The sequence below is a fragment of the Cotesia glomerata genome, linkage group LG6 (genome assembly GCF_020080835.1).
Source record: "Cotesia glomerata isolate CgM1 linkage group LG6, MPM_Cglom_v2.3, whole genome shotgun sequence".
Taxonomy (NCBI): domain Eukaryota; kingdom Metazoa; phylum Arthropoda; class Insecta; order Hymenoptera; family Braconidae; genus Cotesia; species Cotesia glomerata.
Window position 1 is genome coordinate 10,958,148 of NC_058163.1, and position 13,767 is coordinate 10,971,914.

General features: G+C 35.5%; 2 protein-coding genes and 1 long non-coding RNA gene across 3 annotated transcripts in view; 1 reads left to right on the forward strand and 2 right to left on the reverse strand.

The window, feature by feature from the left end:
* Nucleotides 1–13,767, reverse strand: part of LOC123266719 (probable cytochrome P450 305a1) — a 41,945-nt gene that overhangs the window by 7,813 nt on the left and 20,365 nt on the right. The window lies entirely within an intron of this gene.
* On the reverse strand, nucleotides 6,519–7,877 carry LOC123266721. Its single transcript, XM_044731104.1, has 2 exons — nucleotides 7,647–7,877; nucleotides 6,519–7,070 (listed from the first exon to the last, which is right to left on the reverse strand). The coding sequence occupies exons 1-2, from the start codon at nucleotides 7,819–7,821 to the stop codon at nucleotides 6,931–6,933; spliced, it is 315 nt and encodes a 104-aa protein (XP_044587039.1). The 5' UTR covers nucleotides 7,822–7,877; the 3' UTR covers nucleotides 6,519–6,930.
* Nucleotides 12,109–13,570, forward strand: LOC123266722. The gene is made up of 3 exons (XR_006509844.1): nucleotides 12,109–12,307; nucleotides 12,967–13,156; nucleotides 13,224–13,570. It is a non-coding gene; the product is annotated as an uncharacterized LOC123266722 (long non-coding RNA).

Here is a 13,767-nt window from a genome sequence, read left to right on the forward strand (position 1 = left end):
TATCTTATAGAAAATTGAATTTTTTACAAAAAAGGTCCTTTGCAATTTAGGTGTCAGATCAATAGTTTAGGAGAAAAAATCAAAAAACCACGACTTTTGAGCAAAAATCGAATGTACAATTTTTTACTGGCGAGGTAACTCATAAATTGGAAATAAGCTGTCAGAGCTTTTAAAGAGGAAGGATTCCTCTACAACTTCTGCCCATGGTCAAATGAATATCATGAAATGTCGCTATGCTATAGATAATTTAAGCAAAAAAAATTATTTTAACGGGTTAATTATATGGGAAAACTTTAAATTCATCCAGCGAGTACTTAAAATTGAAATTAAGAACTATCCCTTGGTGAGAATTTTTTTTTTCTATGTTCAGAACAATATTTCGTCAATGGAGTGAGAAAAAAAAATAGTCGTCTCAAATGAAGCACCCTAATATATATATATATATATATATATATATATATATATATGTCGGAGGAATACTGGTTTGGGCATTATTGGAGTCCTTTGGATCATTTTCAGCCATCTTTATTTATTTCACAATAATCAAATATAACACAAACCTTGATTTGAAATATAACGTACACTAACTTGTACAAATGATAGATTTAATTACAAATATTCTACTACGATTGATATAACAGTTAAAGACGTTGGGGAAATAAGACTGAGAACGAATCCGGGGTCAGCAGGATGTATGCGATCTTTACTTGATCAATGTTCAACGAGAACTACTCTTCCAAGTACCCTAAGTACTCATTCACTCAACAATATTTCGACAGCCCTCATTGTCTGTCGATATTTCTAACTATATACTTTTTTACTTCTATCCTGTGACCTCGGCTACGTTTGGTGACCATTGTCACTCCGGACTTAAGCCCATCGTCATAACCATAAAAATATATTCAGCTTAAGTCGTAAATAATATCTAAATATTCTATGCTTTACAATTTTGCTTAAAATTAACAGACAAACTAAAATGTTGGGAATTTCCTATCTCTGGGAAAACCCAGCTCGATATTATCTCCGACACGGCCAACCTGACGATCACACGTCCTCGGGTGCATCTGTAAACATGTCATTACAAGCCGTGTCATTTCATTTTTTTTTTTTTTTTTTTTTTTTTTTTTCATTAACATTTCTTTATTCAGAGGTTCATTCGAGCTACGAAAACTCTCGACTATCAAATCTAACAAACTTAGTTTCTTAAGGATGCCTTTTCAAAATTTCTACGATTTGTCTATCCCAGCGATCATGCAGGCTATATTCATCACCACCCCAGGTATAGACCCTTAGCACACAATGGTCTGCAACTGTATATCGCATACAGCAAAACTGTGTACTACCATAGTTACTCAACTATGTACACCAGTCTTCAAAACCTTTCCTACATTGTCAACCAATGACATATGTAGTACAACTTATAATTTTCTCCTCAGGCCCCCGCTACTTCACCAACTGCCCATCGCGCCCTGACAATCTTGGCAACCAAGATTGATTCAAATCACTCTGGATTCGTAGTTACGACTACAGCTTGGCGCAAGTAGTTTGACCCCCAGAAGCAAAATTTTTCTCATCGCCACCACATCATCTACTGCCCATCACACTCTGGCCAAACCACCATTGATTTGCCATTATGACCTACAGCCTGATGCACGTGGTGCGACTTTAAACAACTACCATTAGTGCTCAGTCTTCCCCCCCGGTGGTTTCTGACTCTGTCTCAGAGTCATTCTGAGAAACTTCCTGTTCATCACCTTCATGATCATCTGGTATATCCAATTCAATAGGAATATGACTTTTCGGCATTTTCCTCAAATTCTCGTGACTATATTTATAAGTCCTATTATTGTCTAATGACTTCAAAGTATACCGATCACCATCGAGAATTTCCGCCACTACAAATGGACCTCTAAACTTAGGATCAAGCTTCGTTTGATTTCTTTCTTCGTTCTTAATTAACACAAAATCTCCTACTTTAAATTGTTCAATTCTAGCTTTATTTTTATCAAATCTATACTTATCGTATTTAGCATTTATTTCTATATTCTCAATAGCTTTTTGCCTTACGTCAGAGATATCTATTTCTTTATCTACCTGGCCAACTACCATTCCAAAAGGTCTGGCTACTTTACCAATTAACAATTCTAAGGGACTCGCATTAGTGACTCGATTGGTAGTGCAATTCATTGCCAGTTGAATTTCATTGACAACTGCCTGCCACGAGTTTCCATTCGTTTCGGCTGCAGTAAACATACTTTTAAGAGTACCCATTACTCTTTCTACCTGACCATTCGCTCGACTAGAACCCGTAGCAATTAAATGTAATTTTGAATTTTGAGATGCACAATACTCCTGAAATTCTTTGCTTGTAAAACATCTGCCTTGATCTGCTATTATGCGAGTCGGAGGACCAAAGAGGGATATAGCATATTTCAAAGCTTTGATGCTATTAACAGTATCTATTTTACGAGTATGGTACAACAAAACGAACTTAGTAAATGCGTCTACTAGAACAATAACATACTCTTTAGAATTGTTTTTCCCACTCAGCTTACCCGTAATGTCCATGTGTACTGTATGCCAAGGAATACTAGTTTTAGGGATAGGATGAAGCTCTGCTTGTACTTTACCCGAACTGGACTTGGAAACCTTACAGGTATAACAATTATCAACAAATTTACGGACATATTTCGCCATTCCTTCAAACCAATAATAATCACAAACTTTATCAAGTGTTTTGTCTGAACCCAAGTGCATAATGGATTCATGCACGTGGTTTATCACCGACCACCGAAAAGTACGAGGGATAATAGGTAAACAAAGTGTTTTACCTCGCCGTTGAATTTTGCGATGGAGTAATCCAGACTGTAATTCATAAGTCTTAGCTACATCGGGTGGCAACTCATCGTTTTCTAATTCTTTCACTATCATACTAATTTCAGAATCGCGACGTTGTTCAACTAAAAGCCAATTATCTGAAATTTCTGCCAGGTTAATATGTTTTTCTACAATTTTGTTTCGATTTGTACCTGGCTGTTTTATGATAGGATTTCGAGAGAAGAAGTCAGCGTGAGCCATACGCTTGCCTTCTCTGTAAACAATATCAAAATTAAAAGTCTGTAAGAAAGCCCACCATCGATGAACCCTTGGTGTTAGATCGGCTTTCTTCCGGGCAGCTTTAACGAATTACAATCCGTTACAACTACAAACGATCGTGCATGTAAATAATGACGGAAGTATTTAACGGCATTAAATACAGCTAACGTTTCCAGTTCATACGAATGATACTTCGATTCAGCTGAGCTAGTCGCTTGACTATAGTACTCTACAACTCGATTAGAACCATCTAACTTTTGCATTAATATGGCGCCATAGCCTTCGGAACTAGCGTCCGTATGCAGTTCAATAGGAAGATTTGGGTTAAAGATCATTAGCACCGGCTCGTTAGTTAATGCTGCGAGTACTTTTCGACGAACGTTTTCATGGACTTCTGTCCATTCAATATCTCTTTTGGTACCTGAGGTTAGTCGATATAAGGGTCTCATTACCTGCGAGAACTTGGGAATAAATTTACGAAAGTAAGAAGAGAGACCGATGAATTGTCTCAACTGAGTCACTGTTTGGGGTGCAGGTAGCATGGTCAATGCTTCTATTTTACGGGAGTTGGGTCGAACCTCTCCAGCGGAAATCTCATATCCTAAGTATTGCACTGAAGTTCTGAGGAACGAACACTTAGAAAAATTGAATGAGAATCCGGCTTTGATAAGAATTTTAATAACTTTTCGGAGTCTTTCTAACACTTCCTCGATTGTTGAGGCAATAACCATGATATCGTCTAGATACACGATAACCCATTGATAAGCGAGATCTCCAAGAGCTTTCATAACAGCTCGTTGAAAAACGGATGGTGCATTTTTCAGACCAAATGGCATGGTCAGATATTCGAACTGGCCATCAGGCGTGACAAACGCCGTTTTCTCAATGGACTCTGGATGGACAGGGATTTGGTGAAACCCGCTGGCCATGTCTAAGCACGTGAAATATTTTGCGTTAGAAAGTCGGGCTATCTGATCAGCAATAAGAGGTAGTGGAAATTTATCGTCAATAGTATTATCATTTAATGAGCGATAATCAACACATAGACGATCTGAACCATCTTTCTTTTTAACCAACAATATAGGGCTGGCAAAAGGTGAACAGCTGGGACGTATAACATTTGCATTTAATAGTTCACCTATTCTTTCTCTTACTACCTGCCTTTCCTTAGCACTAAGACGATACGGTCGCCTTTGTACAGTTACATTAGGGTCAACTAAACGTATTTTAAGTTCCCCAGTATTAACCCGAGTATTTGGAAAACCTTGAATAAAAGAGTCGGTATGTTCCTTTAAAATTGAAATAAGTTTTTCTCTACTATTTTCATTTACATCCGTATCTACATTATTAAAATCAATCTTTCTATCGGACTCGACTTTATCGCATACATTAATCTTTTTACTTTCAAATAGACTAAAACTATCTGCTGAGATATTTATATCAAATCCTTGACCAAGAATTTCACGACCAATCATAATGTCACATTTCAAATAATCATCAGGGATGACATGAAATAAAATCTCTAACGTATGGCCATTAATTACAATTTCAGACCAAATTTGTACAGTACTATTTACACCGACATTTCCAATGCCCTTTAAAATTATTAAATTATTTTTACGTTTACCCGCAAATTTAGCGGCAAAACTTTCTTTAATTAACGAGCATTCAGCTCCCGAATCAAACCAAAATGAAAACGACTCACCACGATGTATTAAGGAACCTGACGGAGCTGCCACTGTGCAGAAATCGATTCGCCGCTCTCTGAAGTCCTTGCTTCCATGATTCTTCGAAGTGCTGCTGGCCGTAGATTGACATTTGGAAGCGATATGTCCAATTTCCCCACACTTGTAGCAGGTAACAGGCTTGTTGTGCGTTGGAACATGTTTAACAGCTACCTGATTGTTTGGTGATGACTCTGGTTTCCTCTGATTTTCCGTCGAGGGACAATTTGTACTCTTGTGCCCCATTTTCCCACATGAATGACACTTAATAGGCGCGGCTGACTTAAATTTCTTGAAATCAGACGGCGGTCGCTCATCTTGGGACGACGCAGGTCTCTTGCGCGTGTAAGAAAAAGCTTTTAACTCTTTCTGCAGTTGACCACGGGACTTGACGTCTGTGGTGAACGCCAAACGTTGAAGACGACTATCAAACTGAGCCGTGTGCGCAAGAACAACTGATACTGCGATTTCTTCCGCAGTTAAATTTTTCCACTTTGACGTGAGTGACGCCAGGAGATGACTCGAGTAAGATGCTAAGCACTCACCGTCTTTTGGACGACTATTTTGCAGATTGATTAGAGTTGCTGCTGATGTTTCCACTCCGGCAAACCTTGCAATAAAAAGATCTTTGAAATCAGTCCAGGTTATCCCAGGGTAACACACTTGAGACAACCAAGTAGACGCAGATCCTTGAAGAGCTTCACTTAGTGCAATAACTAACGAACTACCTTCCAGAGGACGTTCCACTAAACAAATATCCACTGTCACGCACCAAGCACACGAATCCGCGTTTGAATTTTCTGGGTTAAATTTCGGTAGTGAAATACTACGACTCGGTGACACTGGTTTTGCCATAGCCTTTATTAGCTCCACAAGACTTTTGTTTTGCATTTCCAAAAGCAGTTTAAATTGCTCAGAGGAAGATGCAGCAGATGATCCTGATCCCACTTCTGATGTTGGAGGAATACTGGTTTGGGCATTATTGGAGTCCTTTGGATCATTTTCAGCCATCTTTATTTATTTCACAATAATCAAATATAACACAAACCTTGATTTGAAATATAACGTACACTAACTTGTACAAATGATAGATTTAATTACAAATATTCTACTACGATTGATATAACAGTTAAAGACGTTGGGGAAATAAGACCGAGAACGAATCCGGGGTCAGCAGGATGTATGCGATCTTTACTTGATCAATGTTCAACGAGAACTACTCTTCCAAGTACCCTAAGTACTCATTCACTCAACAATATTTCGACAGCCCTCATTGTCTGTCGATATTTCTAACTATATACTTTTTTACTTCTATCCTGTGACCTCGGCTACGTTTGGTGACCATTGTCACTCCGGACTTAAGCCCATCGTCATAACCATAAAAATATATTCAGCTTAAGTCGTAAATAATATCTAAATATTCTATGCTTTACAATTTTGCTTAAAATTAACAGACAAACTAAAATGTTGAGAATTTCCTATCTCTGGGAAAACCCAACTCGATATTATCTCCGACATATATATATATATATATATATATATATATATATATATATATATATATATATATATATATATATATATATATATATTAGGGTGCTTTTTTTTTGCGACTATTTTTTTTCGCTTCCATCCCGAAATTTTGTTGGAAATACACCCAAAAATTCCCTGAAAGTTTGAGACCTTAATATTAATATTAAGTACTCCTACACAGCGTGTGAAGATTTCCCATTTGAATTATACGAGAACTTTCATTTTTTTTTTTAAATTTCTATAGCTCAGTGGCATTTCATAGCATCGCTTTGACCATGGACGGGTTTTTTTCAGAATTAAATGCTCTACAAAAGTGTCCATTGTCGCGAAGTCGTAACACATACTGGCGGGGTAGTACGGACCGCCAAACCGAATTTTTTATAGAATTCTTGTTTTTTCACTCATTATCTCATAAACAACAAGACATACAGAAAAAATGTAAATGATAATTTTGTAGGAAATTCAATTCTCTACAAAAAAGGTCCTCAGCACCAAATCACTAAGATCGATATTTTCTGAGATATTAATCATTGAAGTTTACCTAGCATTGAATTTCCACAAAATGTTGAATCAAATCTTAAAAAATATTGATTTTTTTCTTTTTAGGAGGTACAGGGAGTTCATGCTCAAAATCAGAATATGTTCGTTTCAACCCACTGGAATTTGATGATAGACTACAAAAACTTGCTGGCATCGAATGTTGCGATAATTTCATGCCTAAAACAATTTTTTCAGAATTAAATAAATAAACCCAATCGATTCAAATATTTTTCAAATTTTATATTCAGCTTCTGTTATCCAGAAGCAAAAGATATTCTTTGAATTGAGTTTCCGTCAATTTTCCCCAATAAAAATAAGACAAAATGATATATATGTGTTTTAAATTTATTGGTTACAGAGACTTTAATTTTTTAATAGCGTGGGAATTTTCGACTGCAAAAAAATCGAAAACAAATTTTTTTTTTATTCAAGTCAAAATTTTTGTCAAAATTGAATAAATTTTGATTTATCTCACTTATTCAGATTTACTTGATAGAAATTTTACCAAAAATGATAGACTAATAATTAGAAAAAAAGTTATGAATCTAGAAACAAATTTTAAAATATTGAAAAATTATATAGAATTCAATTTTCAGAAAAATGAGGTTAAGAAAATTAGAATTTTAATGCGAATTAAATTTTACAAGTAAGTAGAAAAATATGAGTCTAAATTATAAGAAATTGTTTTCGATTATTAAAAATGATTGATTGTTGAGCTTGATAATTTATAGTTGTATGTGAGAAGAAACTAACCAATTTCGTCTGTATTATTCTCATTATCTTCATTTGTTATCTCCTGTTCAGTGTCAGATTTATTCTGAAAAGTTTCCACCGGCAAGAAATTAGTAACGGGCGAGTGAAGATTGGTTTTCCCCTTTTGACACTCATTCAGAAATTGTTGCTGCTCTTTTGGCAAATTCTTAACCATTGTGGAATTCGAAATATCGAACAATTTATCTAGTTTTCGGTTAAACTTTTCAACATTCTGTTTTTGTGCTTTCGATTTTTTTTCCCTCTTGTGATGTGTCTTCACTTTTAGATATTCGGCATAAAATTTTTCCAACTTCGTAAGACTGTGCTGAGGACGTATAGTTGGAATCTTGAAACTAGCCCGAATAGTATTAGTATCGTTAATAACACTAGTAGCACTATTTCGAATAGTTAATTTTAAAGACTGATGTTTATACATAAAAAAATTTAGTAAGTCACGATACGAAGGCAGCTTATTATTATTTATTTGGCTTCTTTCAAATCCAATTAAATAATTCCAAGTTTTATTACCAATTTTTTCACTCATTTTAATGATGGTTAAAGTCGACCTAACCTCAAATTTAACAAAGTATACATACAACGGCATCACACTGATCAATGCCCACTAAGCTTTGTTCTTACTCTCGCGGGATTAGTACGCGAAAACAAAGAAAGCGCTGCAATTAAAGGGGAAATTTGTTGAACGCATTCAAGGTCAAGTGAAAGCTCAGTAGTACTACCAGAGCAAGAAAAATAAACCGCAATTAATCAGTATCACAATACACAGCAACAAAGAAACATCCTATATTATTCGTAATGATCATACACAATATATTTTTATCTAGAATTTCATTGAAATTGAATTATTAAATGATAAATTCAAATATTATGGGGTGATTTAAATGAGAAATTTATTTAAAAATAAAAACTTCAGAAAAATACAATTAAAAATTTTTACGTTAAATTTGTAACTTAGTCAATAAGTAATTACTAATTATAATTATGATACGAATAAAAAATCATTATTTTTAAGATTTGATTCAACATTTTGTGGAAATTCAATGCTACGTAAACTTCAATGATTAATATCTCAGAAAATATCGATCTTAGTGATTTGGTGCTGAGGACCTTTTTTGTAGAGAATTGAATTTCCTACAAAATTATCATTAACATTTTTTCTGTATGTCTTGTTGTTTATGAGATAATGAGTGAAAAAACAAGAATTCTATAAAAAATTCGGTTTGGTGGTCCGTACTACCCCGCCAGTATGAGTTACGACTTCGCGACAATGGACACTTTTGTAGAGCATTCAATTCTGAAAAAAACTCGTCCATGGTCAAAGTGATGCTATGAAATGCCACTGAGCTATAGAAATTTAAAAAAAAAAAATGAAAGTTCTCGTATATTTCAAATGGGAAATCTTCACACGCTGTGTAGGAGTACTTAATATTAATATTAAGGGCTCAAACTTTCAGGGAATTTTTTTGGGTGTATTTCCAACAAAATTTCGGGATGGAAACGAAAAAAAAAAAATAGTCGCAAAAAAAAAAGCACCCTAATATATATATCTATATATATATAAGCGAAATACCACTCACTCACTCATCACGAGATCTCCGAAACTATTCGCCCGATTGACTTGAAATTTAGCATAGTTACTCCATTCGTGATGTAGACGCTCACTAAGAACGGATTTTACGCAATTCCTAGCCAAAATGAATTTTTCGTCTACCATCACATATGCCCTCCCCTCCCCTCCCTCTCATTCTTCTCCTCCCCTCCCGTGCCCTATAATCTTTCCCCTTCCCTATATCTCTCTCTTTTTTTGGGAGCGAAATATCATTTTGACCCTCTAATCTAAGAAACCATCAGTGGCACCCGTAAATTATCGAACTCAACCCCCCTACAACCACCCACGCTAATCAACCGTTGCCATGGTTACCGTTGACAGGGTTACCGTTGCTATGGTTACCGTTGCCGTGGTTACCGTTGCCATGGTTACCGTTACCATGGTTGCCGTTACCATGGTTGCCGTTACCATGGTTACCGTTATCATGGTTACCGTTGCTATAATAACTGTCAAAATGATTGATTTTAAATTTTATCGATTGACTGTTGGGACAGTAGGAATTCATAATCATACGTTTTTTAAGAAAGAATAGCTAAATCATTAATAACTGAAATAACTTATATGTATTGGAATAATCATGAAGGATGAACTCGATTATATCATAACACAGATAAATTAAACATAAATATTATCAAGTTGATATTGTTAAATGATTATACTGATTTTAATGATTAAAATTAAAATGGTAAATTGTGTCTGATGCGTCTTCTCTAAAATTTCACAACGATATCGTTAAATTATTATAAAAAACGGTCGATTTAAGATAATTTCTAATAAAATGAGTAATAATAAATATTTTTTAATACCACTTAATTTGTTATGAATTTATTAATAACTAGCTGATACCCGCCCGCTTCGATAGGAATACAATAAATTTTTATGGTGTAACCTAGATGAAAAATATAAACAAAATGGTTAATTTCAAAAAGATAATGAATATAAATTTTGAATTAGAGAAAAGTGATTGTTTGTGATGACCGGTGTTAGCGAGTATTAAATATATGAGAAAAGTATTTTATTATTAACATTTTTTAAAATTAAAAAAATTATTGACATTTTTAAAATTAAATAATACTATGAAGCGGAAAAGAATAGGAGTTACGGATAATTATTACGTGAAGCGTTCCAACATTCACGTAACAGAATAATTGGAGGAGGAAGAGATTGAGAAAGAAATAGGAAGGACCTTCTTAATAAGAGTTTACAGAATATGCGAGAAAAAATTCAGATAGCTCGGACAGGGATTCGAACCCAGAACCTTCCGGTGACATGTCGGCTACTCTACCATTTGACCTATCCGGTCTAGACTAAATGTTTAGGATAACATTATTATAATGGGAACGCATCTCACTACACAGTACGTCATGGGTGATGCGGAAATCTGTCTAATGACAGATTTACTGACTAACTGACCCATTGATTGATTGATTATTAATAATAAAATACTTTTCTCATATATTTAATACTCGCTAACACCGGTTAACATAAACAATCACTTTTCTCTAATTCAAAATTTATATTAATTATCTTTTTGAAATTAATCATTTTGTTTATATTTTTCATCTAGGTTACAACATAAAATTTTATTGTATGCCCAGCGAAGCGGGCGGGTATCAGCTAGTATATATATATATGTGTGTGTGTGTGTGTGTGTGTGTGTGTGTGTGTGTGTGTGTGTGTGTGTGTGTGTGTGTGTGTGTGTGTGTGTGTGTGTGTGTGTGTGTGTGTGAGTATGTAAACCTCTTATAACTTTTGAATGATTGAACCGATTTCATCGCGGTTGGTGCCATTCGAAAGGGCTCCGCTAAACATAGATTTCCTGTCAATTTGAACCGATTCGGACCAATAGTGTTCAGTGAACAGACCCAGCCGCGATGAAGTCGCCCCTGAGGGACTCCCAATTTCACGAACTGCACCTGTCTACCGCTAGTTCCCGCAAAAACTAACCGCCTATGAAAGCTTAGCTTGACTGATCACGCCATGTCTCGGTGGTGTGATTGGCTGATCGCTCCGCTGACATGCGCAATTGGCCTTCTTCCCCAAGTCGACGAGGAAGAAGACGCATTAATATTATTATCTTTTGCTTCCACGCTTTCGCTGCATCAAGTCGCCATTAGTATTTCTTTACTTTCGCTTATTATTAATAAGCCGCATTTCGCTTGTTTAATAATTTAATTTGCTTAAATTAATTGTTATTAATCCGCTTTAGTTTGTTACAGATAAATTGTGTTATTTGTGCAATTAATTCTCCGCTTTTCCAGTGCCGGCAGTGTGTTCAACCACATGTCAACCGGCATCGCTTTATTATTCACACAGTGCTTTATTTATCCGCTTTTATTTAAACAATCGGCAACTTAACATATTAAATATATCTTGTATTTAGTGTAAATAAATTTATAGTGTTAATTTTTAATAATATTTCCGCGTTTTAATTGAGATATCCAGACCAAAACCTGATCCTCCGCTTTCCCGCATTTTCAGCATTTTACAGATAGATTTTGAGAAATTTGGAGAAATCTTTAAAAAAATAGGAAAAAAATTTTTTTCAGAAGTGGTTTTTTTGAGATAACTTTTAAACGGCTCTACGGATCGATTTCAAAAACTAATCAGCTCTTAACCTTAAAAAACCACGCCGATCGCCGCCAATCCGGTCAAAATCGGTTGATTCGTTCGAGAGATATCGTGAACGAAAGAAAACCGAAAAAAGTGTTTTTTCGGAGTTACTCCGAAATTTCTAGTTTGACCAATTAAAACTTAAGGGCGGGGTAAGGGTTTTCACTTTCGAAAAATCGATTTTTTTTTGTTTTATTTTATTGTTTAAAATTTCAAGAATATGTCCTCAAAATTTTAATCCGATCTAAGCAATATTCTTGAAGTTATTGTTTAATTAGTCTCGGGGCCTTTAACGCTCTAACTCTAACAGCTACGGGCGGTTGGGATTGCAGTGCAGCTGTCGAGCAGGTATACAGGTTATTCATTGCTATTGTCCTGATCCCATATCCAGTTTTAGAAATATTTCATTTAGTAAAGCCAGGTAACTAAAACCATATAGATATATTTTATATTTGTATGTTTACTATACACTACATTATTTTAAAAAAAGAAACGAGCTTCAGTTAGTGGTTAGACGTTCGACCGTGCACTTGTAATTTTATTTTTTCAAAAAATTTCCTGAGCAAAAATGCCGAGAGTAAGTAAAATTTCGCGAGAAGACCGTCAAAGTGGAAGGACCTATTTGTGTCGATCAAAAAAAAGATCAAACCCGAATAAAAAAATAAAAGATGAGGCTACCACCAAAAGTGCTTCGGCGAAGAAAATAAAACTAAATACGAGTGCTAGTGTACCGGAAGATGTTGAAAAATATTTTAGAATCATAGATTTTTTGCTTGTGTTTTCAACCATCGCAAGTTTAGTAAAATGTGCTCAGTGTGATGGTTCAATCGAGTTCAAGAGCTGTAAAAAAGGACTTGGCTTCCAAATCCAAGTCAAATGTACAAATTGTGATCCACGTTTTATACCGTCGAGTGAGAAAACTGGTCATCGCTATGAAACCAACACTCGTTTTGCCTTTGTAATGCGTACATTAGGTTTGGGTTTAGCAGGCTGCAATAAATTTTGCGGGCTCATGGACATAGCAAGTAGTTTTCTATCAAAACAATCTTATTTGGATCTCATGAAATCTATTTGCTACAGCATCGAAACGACTGCTGAGAAATTTCTTGTCTCCGCCGCAGACGAAGAAAAACAGCTAACACGTGCAAATTCGGAGTCAGACACTTTGACCGTTTCTGGTGACGGCACGTGGCAGAAGCAAGGCTTTAGCTCTTCCTTTGGCGTCACTTCCTTGATTGGATATTGGTCTGGAAAAGTTATCGATATTTTCGTAAGTAGTTCGCACTACCAGGCTTGCAAATTATGGAGAAATCAATTAAATACTTATGAATTTCAAGATTGGTACGAAGAACATGTTGGAAAAGATGAATGCCAAGCAAATCACACCGGACCATCAGGTAACATGGAAGTAAATGCTGTCATCGAACTGTTTCGCCGATCAGAAGAAAAATACGGAGCGAAAATCAGCAACTATATTGGAGACGGAGATAGTAAAACTTACGGCAATTTAGTAAAAGCTAAACCTTATGGTGAAAATTTTATTATACATAAAAAAGAATGTGTAGGTCACGTGCAAAAAAGAATGGGTAAACGTCTACGTGATCTAGTAAATAAAACTGTTGAACATAAAGTTGTAAAAACCGGAAAAAATGCTGGTAAAACAAGACAAAGTAAATTACTCGGTGGCAAACCCGAGTCGAAATTCTAGTTCTGTTTTAGCGGTAAAAGTGTCCCGAGTCGAAATTCGAGTTCTGTTTTAGCGGTAGAAGTGTCCAAGCCCTTTGAAGGCTGATTTGCGGCCTGAGAATGCGTCTGTTTTGATGGTAGAAGACGGTGCAGGTGAAAAATACCGCTAAAACAGACGTACTTGGTTCTGTTTTG

Excerpts from the sequence above, each read along its gene's own strand:
- LOC123266721 (XM_044731104.1), bottom strand. The coding sequence starts at position 7,821 with ATGGTTAAGAATTTGCCAAAAGAGCAGCAACAATTTCTGAATGAGTGT. Across the intron at positions 7,071-7,646 it reads GAATAATACAGACGAAATTG|GCATGAAATTATCGCAACAT; the intron begins GTTAGTTTCTTC and ends AAATTGTTTTAG.